The sequence below is a fragment of the Oncorhynchus tshawytscha genome, linkage group LG08 (genome assembly GCF_018296145.1).
Source record: "Oncorhynchus tshawytscha isolate Ot180627B linkage group LG08, Otsh_v2.0, whole genome shotgun sequence".
NCBI lineage: Eukaryota > Metazoa > Chordata > Actinopteri > Salmoniformes > Salmonidae > Oncorhynchus > Oncorhynchus tshawytscha.
Window position 1 is genome coordinate 85,352,672 of NC_056436.1, and position 13,546 is coordinate 85,366,217.

Consider the following 13,546-nt stretch of genomic DNA (forward strand, 5'->3'; position numbering starts at 1 on the left):
GTCTAGTTAACTCCCTGCGTTATGAACTCCCCATGTTGTCTAGTTAACTCCTGCGTTATGAACTCCCCATGTTGTCTAGTTAACTCCCTGCGTTATGAACTCCCCATGTTGTCTAGTTAACTCCCCTGTGTTGTCTAGTAACTCCCTGCGTTATGAACTCCCCATGTTGTCTAGTTAACTCCCCGTGTTGTCTAGTTAACTCCCTGTCGTTATGAACTCCCCATGTAGTTAACTGTCTAGTTAACTCCCCATGTTGTCTAGTTATGAACTCCCCATGTTGTCTAGTTAACTCCCTGCGTTATGAACTCCCCATGTTGTCTAGTTAACTCCCCGTGTTGTTTAGTTAACTCCCCATGTTGTCTCGTTAACTCCCTGTGTTATGAACTCCCCGTGTTGTCTAGTTAACTCCCTGCGTTATGAACTCCCCATGTTGTCTAGTTAACTCCCCATGTTGTCTAGTTAACTCCCCGTGTTGTCTAGTTAACTCCCTGCGTTATGAACTCCCCATGTTGTCTAGTTAACTCCCTGTGTTGTGAACTCCCCATGTTGTCTAGTTAACTCCCTGCGTTATGAACTCCCCATGTTGTCTAGTTAACTCCCTGCGTTATGAACTCCCCATGTTGTCTAGTTAACTCCCTGCGTTATGAACTCCCCATGTTGTCTAGTTAACTCCCCGTGTTGTCTAGTTAACTCCCTGCGTTATGAACTCCCCGTGTTGTCTAGTTAACTCCCTGCGTTATGAACTCCCCATGTTGTCTAGTTAACTCCCTGCGTTATGAACTCCCCATGTTGTCTAGTTAACTCCCTGCGTTATGAACTCCCCATGTTGTCTAGTTAACTCCCTGCGTTATGAACTCCCCATGTTGTCTAGTTAACTCCCCGTGTTGTCTAGTTAACTCCCTGCGTTATGAACTCCCCATGTTGTCTAGTTAACTCCCTGCGTTATGAACTCCCCATGTTGTCTAGTTAACTCCCTGCGTTATGAACTCCCCATGTTGTCTAGTTAACTCCCCGTGTTGTCTAGTTAACTCCCTGCGTTATGAACTCCCCATGTTGTCTAGTTAACTCCCCGTGTTGTCTAGTTAACTCCCCGTGTTGTGAACTCCCATGTTGTCTAGTTAACTCCCTGCGTTATGAACTCCCCATGTTGTCTCGTTAACTCCCTGTTTTGAACTCCCCATGTTCTCTAGTTAACTCCCTGCGTTATGAACTCCCCATGTTGTCTAGTTAACTCCCGTGTTGTCTAGTTAACTCCCTGCGTTATTAACTCCCATGTTGTCTAGTTAACTCCCTGCGTTATGAACTCCCCATGTTGTCTAGTTAACTCCCTGTGTTATGAACTCCCCATGTTGTCTAGTTAACTCCCTGCGTTATGAACTCCCCATGTTGTCTAGTTAACTCCCGTGTTGTCTAGTTAACTCCCTGCGTTATGAACTCCCCATGTTGTCTAGTTAACTCCCTGCGTTATGAACTCCCCATGTTGTCTAGTTAACTCCCTGCGTTATGAACTCCCCATGTTGTGTTAACTCCCGTGTTGTCTAGTTAACTCCCTGCGTTATGAACTCCCCATGTTGTCTAGTTAACTCCCTGCGTTATGAACTCCCCATGTTGTCTAGTTAACTCCCTGCGTTATGAACTCCCCGTGTTGTCTAGTTAACTCCCATGTTGTCTAGTTAACTCCCCGTGTTGTCTAGTTAACTCCCTGCGTTATGAACTCCCCATGTTGTCTAGTTAACTCCCTGCGTTATGAACTCCCCATGTTGTCTAGTTAACTCCCTGCGTTATGAACTCCCCATGTTGTCTAGTTAACTCCCCGTGTTGTCTAGTTAACTCCCCGTGTTGTCTAGTTAACTCCCTGTGTTATGAACTCCCCATGTTGTCTAGTTAACTCCCTGCGTTATGAACTCCCCATGTTGTCTAGTTAACTCCCTGCGTTATGAACTCCCCATGTTGTCTAGTTAACTCCCCGTGTTGTCTCGTTAACTCCCTGTGTTATGAACTCCCCATGTTGTCTAGTTAACTCCCTGCGTTATGAACTCCCCATGTTGTCTAGTTAACTCCCGTGTTGTTAGTTAACTCCCTGTTGTCTAGTTAACTCCCCATGTTGTCTAGTTAACTCCCTGCGTTATGAACTCCCCATGTTGTCTAGTTAACTCCCTGCGTTATGAACTCCCCATGTTGTCTAGTTAACTCCCCGTGTTGTCTAGTTAACTCCCCGTGTTGTCTAGTTAACTCCCTGCGTTATGAACTCCCCATGTTGTCTACTTAACTCCCTGTGTTGTGAACTCCACGTGTTGTCTAGTTAACTCCCCGTGTTGTCTAGTTAACTCCCTGCGTTATGAACTCCCCATGTTGTCTAGTTAACTCCCCATGTTGTCTAGTTAACTCCCTGCGTTATGAACTCCCCATGTTGTCAAGTTAACTCCCTGCGTTATGAACTCCCCATGTTGTCTAGTTAACTCCCGTGTTGTTAGTTAACTCCCCATGTTGTCTAGTTAACTCCCTGCGTTATGAACTCCCCATAGTGTTGTCTAGTTAACTCCCCCTCCCGTGTTGTCTAGTTAACTCCCTGCGTTATGAACTCCCCATGTTGTCTAGTTAACTCCCTGCGTTATGAACTCCCCGTGTTGTCTAGTTAACTCCCTGCGTTATGAACTCCCCGTGTTGTCTAGTTAACTCCCTGCGTTATGAACTCCCCGTGTTGTCTAGTTAACTCCCTGTGTTGTCTAGTTAACTCCCTGCGTTATGAACTCCCCATGTTGTCTAGTTAACTCCCTGCGTTATGAACTCCCCATGTTGTCTAGTTAACTCCCTGTGTTATGAACTCCCCATGTTGTCTAGTTAACTCCCCATGTTGTCTAGTTAACTCCCCATGTTGTCTAGTTAACTCCCTGTGTTATGAACTCCCCATGCTGTCTAGTTAACTCCCCATGTTGTCTAGTTAACTCCCGTGTCGTCTAGTTAACTCCCCGTGTTGTCTAGTTAACTCCCCGTGTTGTCTAGTTAACTCCCTGCGTTATGAACTCCCCATGTTGTCTAGTTAACTCCCTGTGTTGTGAACTCCACGTGTTGTCTACTTAACTCCCTGCGTTATGAACTCCCCATGTTGTCTAGTTAACTCCCCGTGTTGTCTAGTTAACTCCCCATGTTGTCTAGTTAACTCCCCGTGTTGTCTAGTTAACTCCCTGCGTTATGAACTCCCCATGTTGTCTAGTTAACTCCCTGCGTTATGAACTCCCCATGTTGTCTAGTTAACTCCCTGCGTTATGAACTCCCCATGTTGTCTAGTTAACTCCCTGTGTTATGAACTCCCCATGTTGTCTAGTTAACTCCCCGTGTTGTCTAGTTAACTCCCCCATGTTGTCTCGTTAACTCCCTGTGTTATGAACTCCCCATGTTCTCTAGTTAACTCCCTGCGTTATGAACTCCCCATGTTGTCTAGTTAACTCCCGTGTCGTCTAGTTAACTCCCCGTGTTGTCTAGTTAACTCCCCGTGTTGTCTAGTTAACTCCCTGCGTTATGAACTCCCCATGTTGTCTAGTTAACTCCCTGTGTTGTGAACTCCACGTGTTGTCTAGTTAACTCCCTGCGTTGTGAACTCCCTGTGTTGTCTAGTTAACTCCCCGTGTTGTCTAGTTAACTCCCTGCGTTGTGAACTCCCTGTGTTGTCTCGTTAACTCCCCATGTTGTCTAGTTAACTCCCTGTGTTGTGAACTCCACGTGTTGTCTAGTTAACTCCCCATGTTGTCTAGTGAACTCCCCATGTTGTCTAGTTAACTCCCCATGTTGTCTAGTGAACTCCCCGTGTTGTCTAGTGAACTCCCCATGTTGTCTAGTGAACTCCCCGTGTTGTCTAGTGAACTCCCTGTGTTGTCTAGTTAACTCCCCGTGTTGTCTAGTTAACTCCCTGTGTTGTCTAGTTAACTCCCCGTGTTGTCTAGTGAACTCCCCGTGTTGTCTAGTTAACTCCCCATGTTGTCTAGTGAACTCCCCGTGTTGTCTAGTGAACTCCCTGTGTTGTCTAGTTAACTCCCCGTGTTGTCTAGTTAACTCCCTGTGTTGTCTAGTTAACTCCCCGTGTTGTCTAGTTAACTCCCTGCGTTATGAACTCCCCATGTTGTCTAGTTAACTCCCTGCGTTATGAACTCCCCATGTTGTCTAGTTAACTCCCTGCGTTATGAACTCCCCATGTTGTCTAGTTAACTCCCGTGTCGTCTAGTTAACTCCCCGTGTTGTCTAGTTAACTCCCCGTGTTGTCTAGTTAACTCCCCTGTTGTCTAGTTAACTCCCCTGTTGTCTAGTTAACTCCCCATGTTGTCTAGTTAACTCCCCATGTTGTCTAGTTAACTCCCCGTGTTGTCTAGTTAACTCCCTGCGTTATGAACTCCCCATGTTGTCTAGTTAACTCCCCATGTTGTCGAGTTAACTCCCCGTGTTGTCTAGTTAACTCCCTGTGTTGTCTAGTTAACTCCCCGTGTTGTCTAGTTAACTCCCTGTGTTGTCTAGTTAACTCCCTGTGTTGTCTAGTTAACTCCCCGTGTTGTCTAGTTAACTCCCCATGTTGTCTAGTTAACTCCCCATGTTGTCTAGTTAACTCCCCATGTTGTCTAGTTAACTCCCGTGTTGTCTAGTTAACTCCCGTGTTGTCTAGTTAACTCCCCGTGTTGTCTAGTTAACTCCCCTGTTGTCTAGTTAACTCCCCCTGTTGTCTAGTTAACTCCCCCTGTTGTCTAGTTAACTCCCCGTGTTGTTTAGTTAACTCCCTGTGTTGTCTAGTTAACTCCCCTGTTGTCTAGTTAACTCCCCTGTTGTCTAGTTAACTCCCCTTGTTGTCTAGTTAACTCCCCTGTTGTCTAGTTAACTCCCTCTGTTGTCTAGTTAACTCCCCCTGTTGTCTAGTTAACTCCCCCTGTTGTCTAGTTAACTCCCCCTGTTGTCTAGTTAACTCCCCCTGTTGTCTAGTTAACTCCACGCGTTGTCTAGTTAACTCCCCACGTCGTCTAGTTAACTCCCCGTGTCGTCTAGTTAACTCCCCATGTCGTCTAGTTAACTCCTGTGTTGTCTAGTTGACCATGTTGTGTTAACTCCCCGTGTTGTCTAGTTGACCATGTTGTGTTGTCTAGTTGACCATGTTGTGTTAACTTCCTGGTGTTGTGTAGTTGACCATGTGTTAACTTCCTGGTGTTGTGTAGTTGACCATGTTGTGTTAACTTCCTGGTGTTGTGTAGTTGACCATGTGTTAACTTCCTGGTGTTGTGTAGTTGACCATGTTGTGTTAACTTCCTGGTGTTGTGTAGTTGACCATGTTGTGTTAACTTCCTAGTGTTGTGTAGTTGACCATGTGTTAACTCCCCGTGTTGTCTAGTTGACCATGTTGTGTTAACTTCCTGGTGTGTGTTATGTATTCCAGTGACATCCTTACGTCAGCGGCTGCTCCAGCCTGACTTCCAGCCAGCCGGAGCCTCTCAGCTCCACCCCAAACACAAACACCTGTTGATCAAGCGCTCTCTGCGATGCAGGGTCAGTACACGACGCAGTACTTTACACCACACTACCCTTCTCAGGAAGGGCATTTTACTACTATTTTACTGTGGTTTGTTCGCAATTTCTCTTAATTACTCGTGATACATTTTTTTTGTTGCTTTTCTTCCTAGAAATGTGAGCACAATCTGAGCAAGCCAGAATTCAACCCAACTTCAATAAAGTTCAAAATCCAACTGGTGGCTGTGTAAGTATTGCTTAGCGTCTCCTCTGTACCGAAACACATTCACCTTGTTTTCTACTCTTGAATTGTATTATTTCTCAGTAAAGTGATGTGATTTTCAATCCTAAAGGAGTTACATCCCTGAGGTCAGAATAATGTCCATTCCAAACCTGCGCTTCCAGAAGGCAAGTCAATTATTCAAGTAATGGAACATGTAGGGTAGCAGAATGACTTACAGTATGAGTGGTATCATGTTGTCTGTAGGGTAGCAGAATGACTTACAGTATGAGTGGTATCATGTCTGTAGGGTAGCAGAATGACTTACAGTATGAGTGGTATCATGTTGTCTGTAGGGTAGCAGAATGACTTACAGTATGAGTGGTATCATGTCTGTAGGGTAGCAGAATGACTTACAGTATGAGTGGTATCATGTTGTCTGTAGGGTAGCAGAATGACTTACAGTATGAGTGGTATCATGTTGTCTGTAGGGTAGCAGAATGACTTACAGTATGAGTGGTATCATGTTGTCTGTAGGGTAGCAGAATGACTTACAGTATGAGTGGTATCATGTTGTCTGTAGGGTAGCAGAATGACTTACAGTATGAGTGGTATCATGTTGTCTAGGGTAGCAGAATGACTTACAGTATGAGTGGTATCATGTCTGTAGGGTAGCAGAATGACTTACAGTATGAGTGGTATCATGTTGTCTGTAGGGTAGCAGAATGACTTACAGTATGAGTGGTATCATGTTGTCTGTAGGGTAGCAGAATGACTTACAGTATGAGTGGTATCATGTTGTCTGTAGGGTAGCAGAATGACTTACAGTATGAGTGGTATCATGTTGTCTGTAGGGTAGCAGAATGACTTACAGTATGAGTGGTATCATGTCTGTAGGGTAGCAGAATGACTTACAGTATGAGTGGTATCATGTTCTCTGTAGGGTAGCAGAATGACTTACAGTATGAGTGGTATGTTGTCTGTAGGGTAGCAGAATGACTTACAGTATGAGTGGTATGTTGTCTGTAGGGTAGCAGAATGACTTACAGTATGAGTGGTATCATGTTGTCTGTAGGGTAGCAGAATGACTTACAGTATGAGTGGTATCATGTTGTCTGTAGGGTAGCAGAATGACTTACAGTATGAGTGGTATCATGTTGTCTGTAGGAGAGCAGAATGACTTACAGTATGAGTGGTATCATGTTGTCTGTAGGGTAGCAGAATGACTTACAGTATGAGTTGGATCATGTCTGTAGGGTAGCAGAATGACTTACAGTATGATTGGTATCATGTTGTCTGTAGGGTAGCAGAATGACTTACAGTATGAGTGGTATCATGTTGTCTGTAGGAGAGCAGAATGACTTACAGTATGAGTGGTATCATGTTGTCTGTAGGGTAGCAGAATGACTTACAGTATGAGTTGGATCATGTCTGTAGGGTAGCAGAATGACTTACAGTATGATTGGTATCATGTTGTCTGTAGGGTAGCAGAATGACTTACAGTATGAGTGGTATCATGTTGTCTGTAGGGTAGCAGAATGACTTACAGTATGAGTGGTATCATGTTGTCTGTAGGGTAGCAGAATGACTTACAGTATGAGTGGTATCATGTTGTCTGTAGGGTAGCAGAATGACTTACAGTATGAGTGGTATCATGTTGTCTGTAGGGTAGCAGAATGACTTACAGTTTGAGTGGTATCATGTCTGTAGGGTAGCAGAATGACTTACAGTATGAGTGGTATCATGTTGTCTGTAGGGTAGCAGAATGACTTACAGTATGAGTGGTATCATGTCTGTAGGGTAGCAGAATGACTTACAGTATGAGTGGTATCATGTCTGTAGGGTAGCAGAATGACTTACAGTATGAGTGGTATCATGTTGTCTGTAGGGTAGCAGAATGACTTACAGTATGAGTGGTATCATGTTGTCTGTAGGGTAGCAGAATGACTTACAGTATGAGTGGTATCATGTTGTCTGTAGGGTAGCAGAATGACTTACAGTATGAGTGGTATCATGTTGTCTGTAGGGTAGCAGAATGACTTACAGTATGAGTGGTATCATGTCTGTAGGGTAGCAGAATGACTTACAGTATGAGTGGTATCATGTTGTCTGTAGGGTAGCAGAATGACTTACAGTATGAGTGGTATCATGTTGTCTGTAGGGTAGCAGAATGACTTACAGTTTGAGTGGTATCATGTTGTCTGTAGGAGTGCCAGGTGCTGCTCACCCTGACCAACCCCGTGGAGAGTATTACCCACGTCACCCTGATGGGTTGTGAGGAAGGAGACCCAGAGGACATCAACAGCACTGCGAAGGTACTACTGACTAGGTTTGCGAAGCTACCGGTAATTTACCAAAGATACCGGAATCTTCAGTCATTATTGTAATTAACAGATTGCCATAGATTATCTCACACAATTTTGGTAATTTATACTTGAATAAATAATGTATTCTTATATATATATATATATATTTATATATATTTGTGTTATTTTTTTGTGTTACACGTTTCTAGTAGATAGACCATATGGTTCAACAGAAAATAGTGTAATTAATGAAAAAGCATTTTAAATCACCAGTTAAATTCTTTTCTCTCAGCATCTCTTCCGACTATTGACTCTTTTTCACAACTACGACCAATTTGGCCACAAAACATTTGACAACAACATGCAAATGAGCATAGTAAATAAAATGTAAAATGTTTATTTCGTGCTGAACCCCTCATATTAAACACTGATGTTATTCACTCAGTTAATGTTTTATATTTAGATGTTTTGTATCTTTGTCATTCGGCAGGGTAGCCTAGTGGTTAGAGAGTTGGACTAGGAACCGAAAGGTTGCAAGTTCAAACCCCCGAGCTGACAAGGTAAAAATCTGTCATTCTGCCCCTGAACTGGCAGTTAACCCACTGTTCCTAGGCCGTCATTGCAAATAAGAATTTGTTCTTAACTGACTTGCCTAGTTAAATAAAGGTAAAATTATTTTTAAAAAAAATGTTCCTCCATTTTTAAAATCATCTTATTTAATCATATTGTGATAAGGCCACACGGAGGGACAGACAGCTACCCAAAAGTGCCACTTGATGTGTTGTTATAGATGACAGAAAATCCTTGAACGATACCAGCGTTCTGGTAGTTTACTGGTACATTTAAGACGTTTCCAGGAATATACCCTTCCTTTGTAACCCTACTGCTGACCTCTCACCCCTGACCTCCGTCGTTGATGATGATGATGTTGTTTTATAGGTGATGGTTCCTACCAAGGAGTTGGTCCTGGCAGGGAAGGATGTTGATGATGATGATGATGTTTTATAGGTGATGGTTCCTACCAAGGAGTTGGTCCTGGCAGGGAAGGATGCTGCAGCAGATTACGACGAGTTGGCTGAGCCGCAGGACTTTCAGGACGACCCAGAGTAAGACACACACACACACACGCTGGTACACGCACACACGCTGGTACACACACACACACACACACACACACACACATACACGCTGGTACACACACCGTTATAAGTGACGATATGGTCAGAACTGAGGAGAAATGACATTAGCTCTAGGTTAAAACAAATGTACTTCATAGGGAATATAAGGAGATGAGGGGAGCTCTGGCCCTCATCTCCTAACCTTCCCTCTCTGGCCCTCATCTCCTAACCTTCCCTCTCTGGCCCTCATCTCCTAACCTTCCCTCTCTGGCCCTCATCTCCCTAACCTTCCCTCTCTGGCCCTCATCTCCTAACCTTCCCTCTCTGCCCCTCATCTCCCAACCTTCCCTCTCTGGCCCTCATCTCCTAACCTTCCCTCTCTGGCCCTGGTCTCCTAACCTTCCCTCTCAGCCCCTCATCTCCTAACCTTCCCTCTCTGGCCCTCATCTCCTAACCTTCCCTCTCAGCCCCTCATCTCCTAACCTTCCCTCTCTGGCCCTCATCTCCTAACCTTCCCTCTCTGGCCCTCATCTCCTAACCTTCCCTCTCTGGCCCTCATCTCCTAACCTTCCCTCTCTGGCCCTCGTCTCCTAACTTTCCCTCTCTGGCCCTCGTCTCCTAAACTTCCCTCTCTGGCCCTCATCTCCTAACATTCGATCTCTGGCCTTGTCTCCCCTCCAGCGTGATTGCCTTCAGGAAATCCAATAAGATCGGTTTCTTCATCAAGGTGGTCCCTCAGCGCGAGGAGGACGGGGATGTCACGGTGTCCTTTAAGATTCGCCACGACTTCCGGAATTTGGCGGCTCCCATAAGGCCGAGCGAGGAGGACGATGCCCCAACCGAGGCAATATGGCTCACACACCACGTAGAGCTCAGCCTGGGGCCGCTCGTAGCGTGAAGTTACACACACTGAATACACACACACACACGTTAACAGAAACACAAAATACATATATACACTGAGTGTACAAAACATTAAGAACACCTGCGCTTTCCATGACAGACTGACAAGGTGAACCCAGGTGAAAGCTATGATCCCTTATTGACGTCACCTGATAAATCCACTTCAATCAGTGTAGATGAAGGGGAGGAGACATGTAGATGAAGGGGAGGAGACATGTAGATGAAGGGGAGGAGACATGTAGATGAAGGGGAGGAGACATGGATTGTGTATGTGTGTCTTTCAGCGGGTGAATCGGCGAGACAAAAGATTGAAGTGCCTTTTTAACAGGGTATGTTCGTAGGTGACAGGCGCACCAGTTTGAGTCAAGAACTGCAACGCTGCTGGGTTTTTCCACGCTCAACAGTTTCCTGTGTGTATCAAGAAGGGTCCGACACCCAATGAACATCCAGCCAACTTGACACAACTGTGAGAATGGAGTCAACTTTGGAGTTCATGACCTGACAAAATGAGGCTGTTCTGAGGGGTGGGTGGTGGGGGGGGTGGGGGGGGGCACCTCAGGTTCCTAATGTTTGGTATGTATGTTCATTATATATAGTAGAGCAGTATTGAGAGTGAGAGAACACACCTAACAGACACACACACACACACGCTGTATATACATTGGATCACATATCTCTCACACACACACACACACACACACGTACTCGACTAGCAACACTTCTCTGTACCACCAAGCAGTTCCAGAGACCCATTCCTGCTTCACGCTTCAACTTAGGCTCTATCTTCATCATCCTCCTCCTAAGGATGAAGAGTATTTACCTGCATGCCAGGCTACATCTACCTGCTAATAAATGTCTCTTAGATGATGTCATTACTGTTTCTCCTCTCTGGGTTGAAGGTAGGGTGAGACTGTCATTACTGTTTCTCCTCTCTGGGTTGAAGGTAGGGTGAGACTGTCATTACTGTTTCTCCTCTCTGGGTTGAAGGTGTGAGACTGATTACTGTTTCTCCTCTCTGGGTTGAAGGTAGTGTGAGACTGTCATTACTGTTTCTCCTCTCTGGGTTGAAGGTGTGAGACTGTCATTATGATCCCTTTCTCCTCTCTGGGTTGAAGGTAGGGTGAGACTGTCATTACTGTTTCTCCTCTCTGGGTTGAAGGTAGGGTGAGACTGTCATTACTGTTTCTCCTCTCTGGGTTGAAGGTAGGGTGAGACTGTCATTACTGTTTCTCCTCTCTGGGTTGTGAGACTGTCATTATTGTTTCTCCTCTCTGGGTTGAAGGTAGGGTGAGACTGTCATTACTGTTTCTCCTCTCTGGGTTGAAGGTAGGGTGAGACTGTCATTACTGTTTCTCCTCTCTGGGTTGAAGGTGAGGTGAGACTGTCATTACTGTTTCTCCTCTCTGGGTTGAAGGTAGGATGAGACTGTCATTACTGTTTCTCCTCTCTGGGTTGGGAGTGAGACTGATTACTGTTTCTCCTCTCTGGGTTGAAGGTAGGATGAGACTGTCATTACTGTTTCTCCTCTCTGGGTTGATGTAGGATGAGACTGTCATTACTGTTTCTCCTCTCTGGGTTGAAGGTAGGATGAGACTGTCATTACTGTTTCTCCTCTCTGGGTTGAAGGTAGGATGAGACTGTCATTACTGTTTCTCCTCTCTGGGTTGAAGGTAGGGTGAGACTGTCATTACTGTTTCTCCTCTCTGGGTTGAAGGTAGGGTGAGACTGTCATTACTGTTTCTCCTCTCTGGGTTGAAGGTAGGGTGAGACTGTCATTACTGTTTCTCCTCTCTGGGTTGAAGGTAGGTGAGACTGTCATTACTGTTTCTCCTCTCTGGGTTGAAGGTAGGATGAGACTGTCATTACTGTTTCTCCTCTCTGGGGAAGGTAGGGTGAGACTGTCATTACTGTTTCTCCTCTCTGGGTTGAAGGTAGGATGAAACTGTCATTACTGTTTCTCCTCTCTGGGTTGAAGTCAGGATGAACTGTCATTACTGTTTCTCCTCTCTGGGTTGAAGGTAGGGTGAGACTGTCATTACTGTTTCTCCTCTCTGGGTTGAAGGTAGGGTGAGACTGTCATTACTGTTTCTCCTCTCTGGGTTGAAGGTAGGATGAGACTGTCATTACTGTTTCTCCTCTCTGGGTTGAAGGTAGGGTGAGACTGTCATTACTGTTTCTCCTCTCTGGGTTGAAGGTAGGATGAGACGGTCATTACTGTTTCTCCTCTCTGGGTTGAAGGTAGGGTGAGACTGTCATTACTGTTTCTCCTCTCTGGGTTGAAGGTAGGGTGAGACTGTCATTACTGTTTCTCCTCTCTGGGTTGAAGGTAGTGTGAGACTGTCATTACTGTTTCTCCTCTCTGGGTTGAAGGTAGGATGAGACTGTCATTACTGTTTCTCCTCTCTGGGTTGAAGGTGAGGTGAGACTGTCATTACTGTTTCTCCTCTCTGGGTTGAAGGTAGGATGAGACTGTCATTACTGTTTCTCCTCTCTGGGTTGAAGGTAGGGTGAGACTGTCATTACTGTTTCTCCTCTGGGTTGAAGGTAGGGTGAGACTGTCATTACTGTTTCTCCTCTCTGGGTTGAAGGTAGGGTGAGACTGTCATTACTGTTTCTCCTCTCTGGGTTGAAGGTAGGATGAGACTGTCATTACTGTTTCTCCTCTCTGGGTTGAAGGTAGTGTGAGACTGTCATTACTGTTTCTCCTCTCTGGGTTGAAGGTAGGGTGAGACTGTCATTACTGTTTCTCCTCTCTGGGTTGAAGGTAGGGTGAGACTGTCATTACTGTTTCTCCTCTCTGGGTTGAAGGTAGGGTGAGACTGTCATTACTGTTTCTCCTCTCTGGGTTGAAGGTAGGGTGAGACTGTCATTACTGTTTCACCTCTCTGGGTTGAAGGTAGGGTGAGACTGTCATTACTGTTTCTCCTCTCTGGGTTGAAGGTAGGATGAGACTGTCATTACTGTTTCTCCTCTCTGGGTTGAAGGTAGGGTGAGACTGTCATTACTGTTTCTCCTCTCTGGGTTGAAGGTAGGATGAGACGGTCATTACTGTTTCTCCTCTCTGGGTTGAAGGTAGGGTGAGACTGTCATTACTGTTTCTCCTCTCTGGGTTGAAGGTAGGGTGAGACTGTCATTATTGTTTCTCCTCTCTGGGTTGAAGGTAGTGTGAGACTGTCATTACTGTTTCTCCTCTCTGGGTTGAAGGTAGGGTGAGACTGTCATTACTGTTTCTCCTCTCTGGGTTGAAGGTAGGATGAGACTGTCATTACTGTTTCTCCTCTCTGGGTTGAAGGTAGGATGAGACTGTCATTACTGTTTCTCCTCTCTGGGTTGAAGGTAGGGTGAGACTGTCATTACTGTTTCTCCTCTGGGTTGAAGGTAGGGTGAGACTGTCATTACTGTTTCTCCTCTCTGGGTTGAAGGTAGGGTGAGACTGTCATTACTGTTTCTCCTCTCTCGGTTGAAGGTAGGGTGAGACTGTCATTACTGTTTCTCCTCTCTGGGTTGAAGGTAGTGTG

At 45.3% G+C, this 13,546-nt stretch overlaps 1 protein-coding gene across 7 annotated transcripts in view; it reads left to right on the forward strand.

The window, feature by feature from the left end:
• Positions 1 to 10,152, forward strand: part of LOC112234832 (dynactin subunit 4-like) — a 32,012-nt gene extending 21,860 nt beyond the window's left edge. For 6 of the 7 annotated variants that reach the window (XM_042326133.1, XM_042326128.1, XM_042326129.1 and 3 more), the window contains 6 exons: positions 5,411 to 5,520; positions 5,655 to 5,728; positions 5,835 to 5,889; positions 7,909 to 8,016; positions 9,016 to 9,113; positions 9,807 to 10,152. In XM_042326133.1, coding sequence (XP_042182067.1) covers positions 5,411 to 5,520; positions 5,655 to 5,728; positions 5,835 to 5,889; positions 7,909 to 8,016; positions 9,016 to 9,113; positions 9,807 to 10,023 — 662 coding nt within the window. In that variant the 3' untranslated portion in view covers positions 10,024 to 10,152. Of the gene's footprint in view, positions 1 to 5,410; positions 5,521 to 5,654; positions 5,729 to 5,834; positions 5,890 to 7,908; positions 8,017 to 8,946; positions 9,114 to 9,806 lie in introns of those variants that run through there. The other variant, XM_042326134.1, reaches the window with a different exon arrangement.
• Positions 10,153 to 13,546: the final 3,394 nt, after the last annotated feature.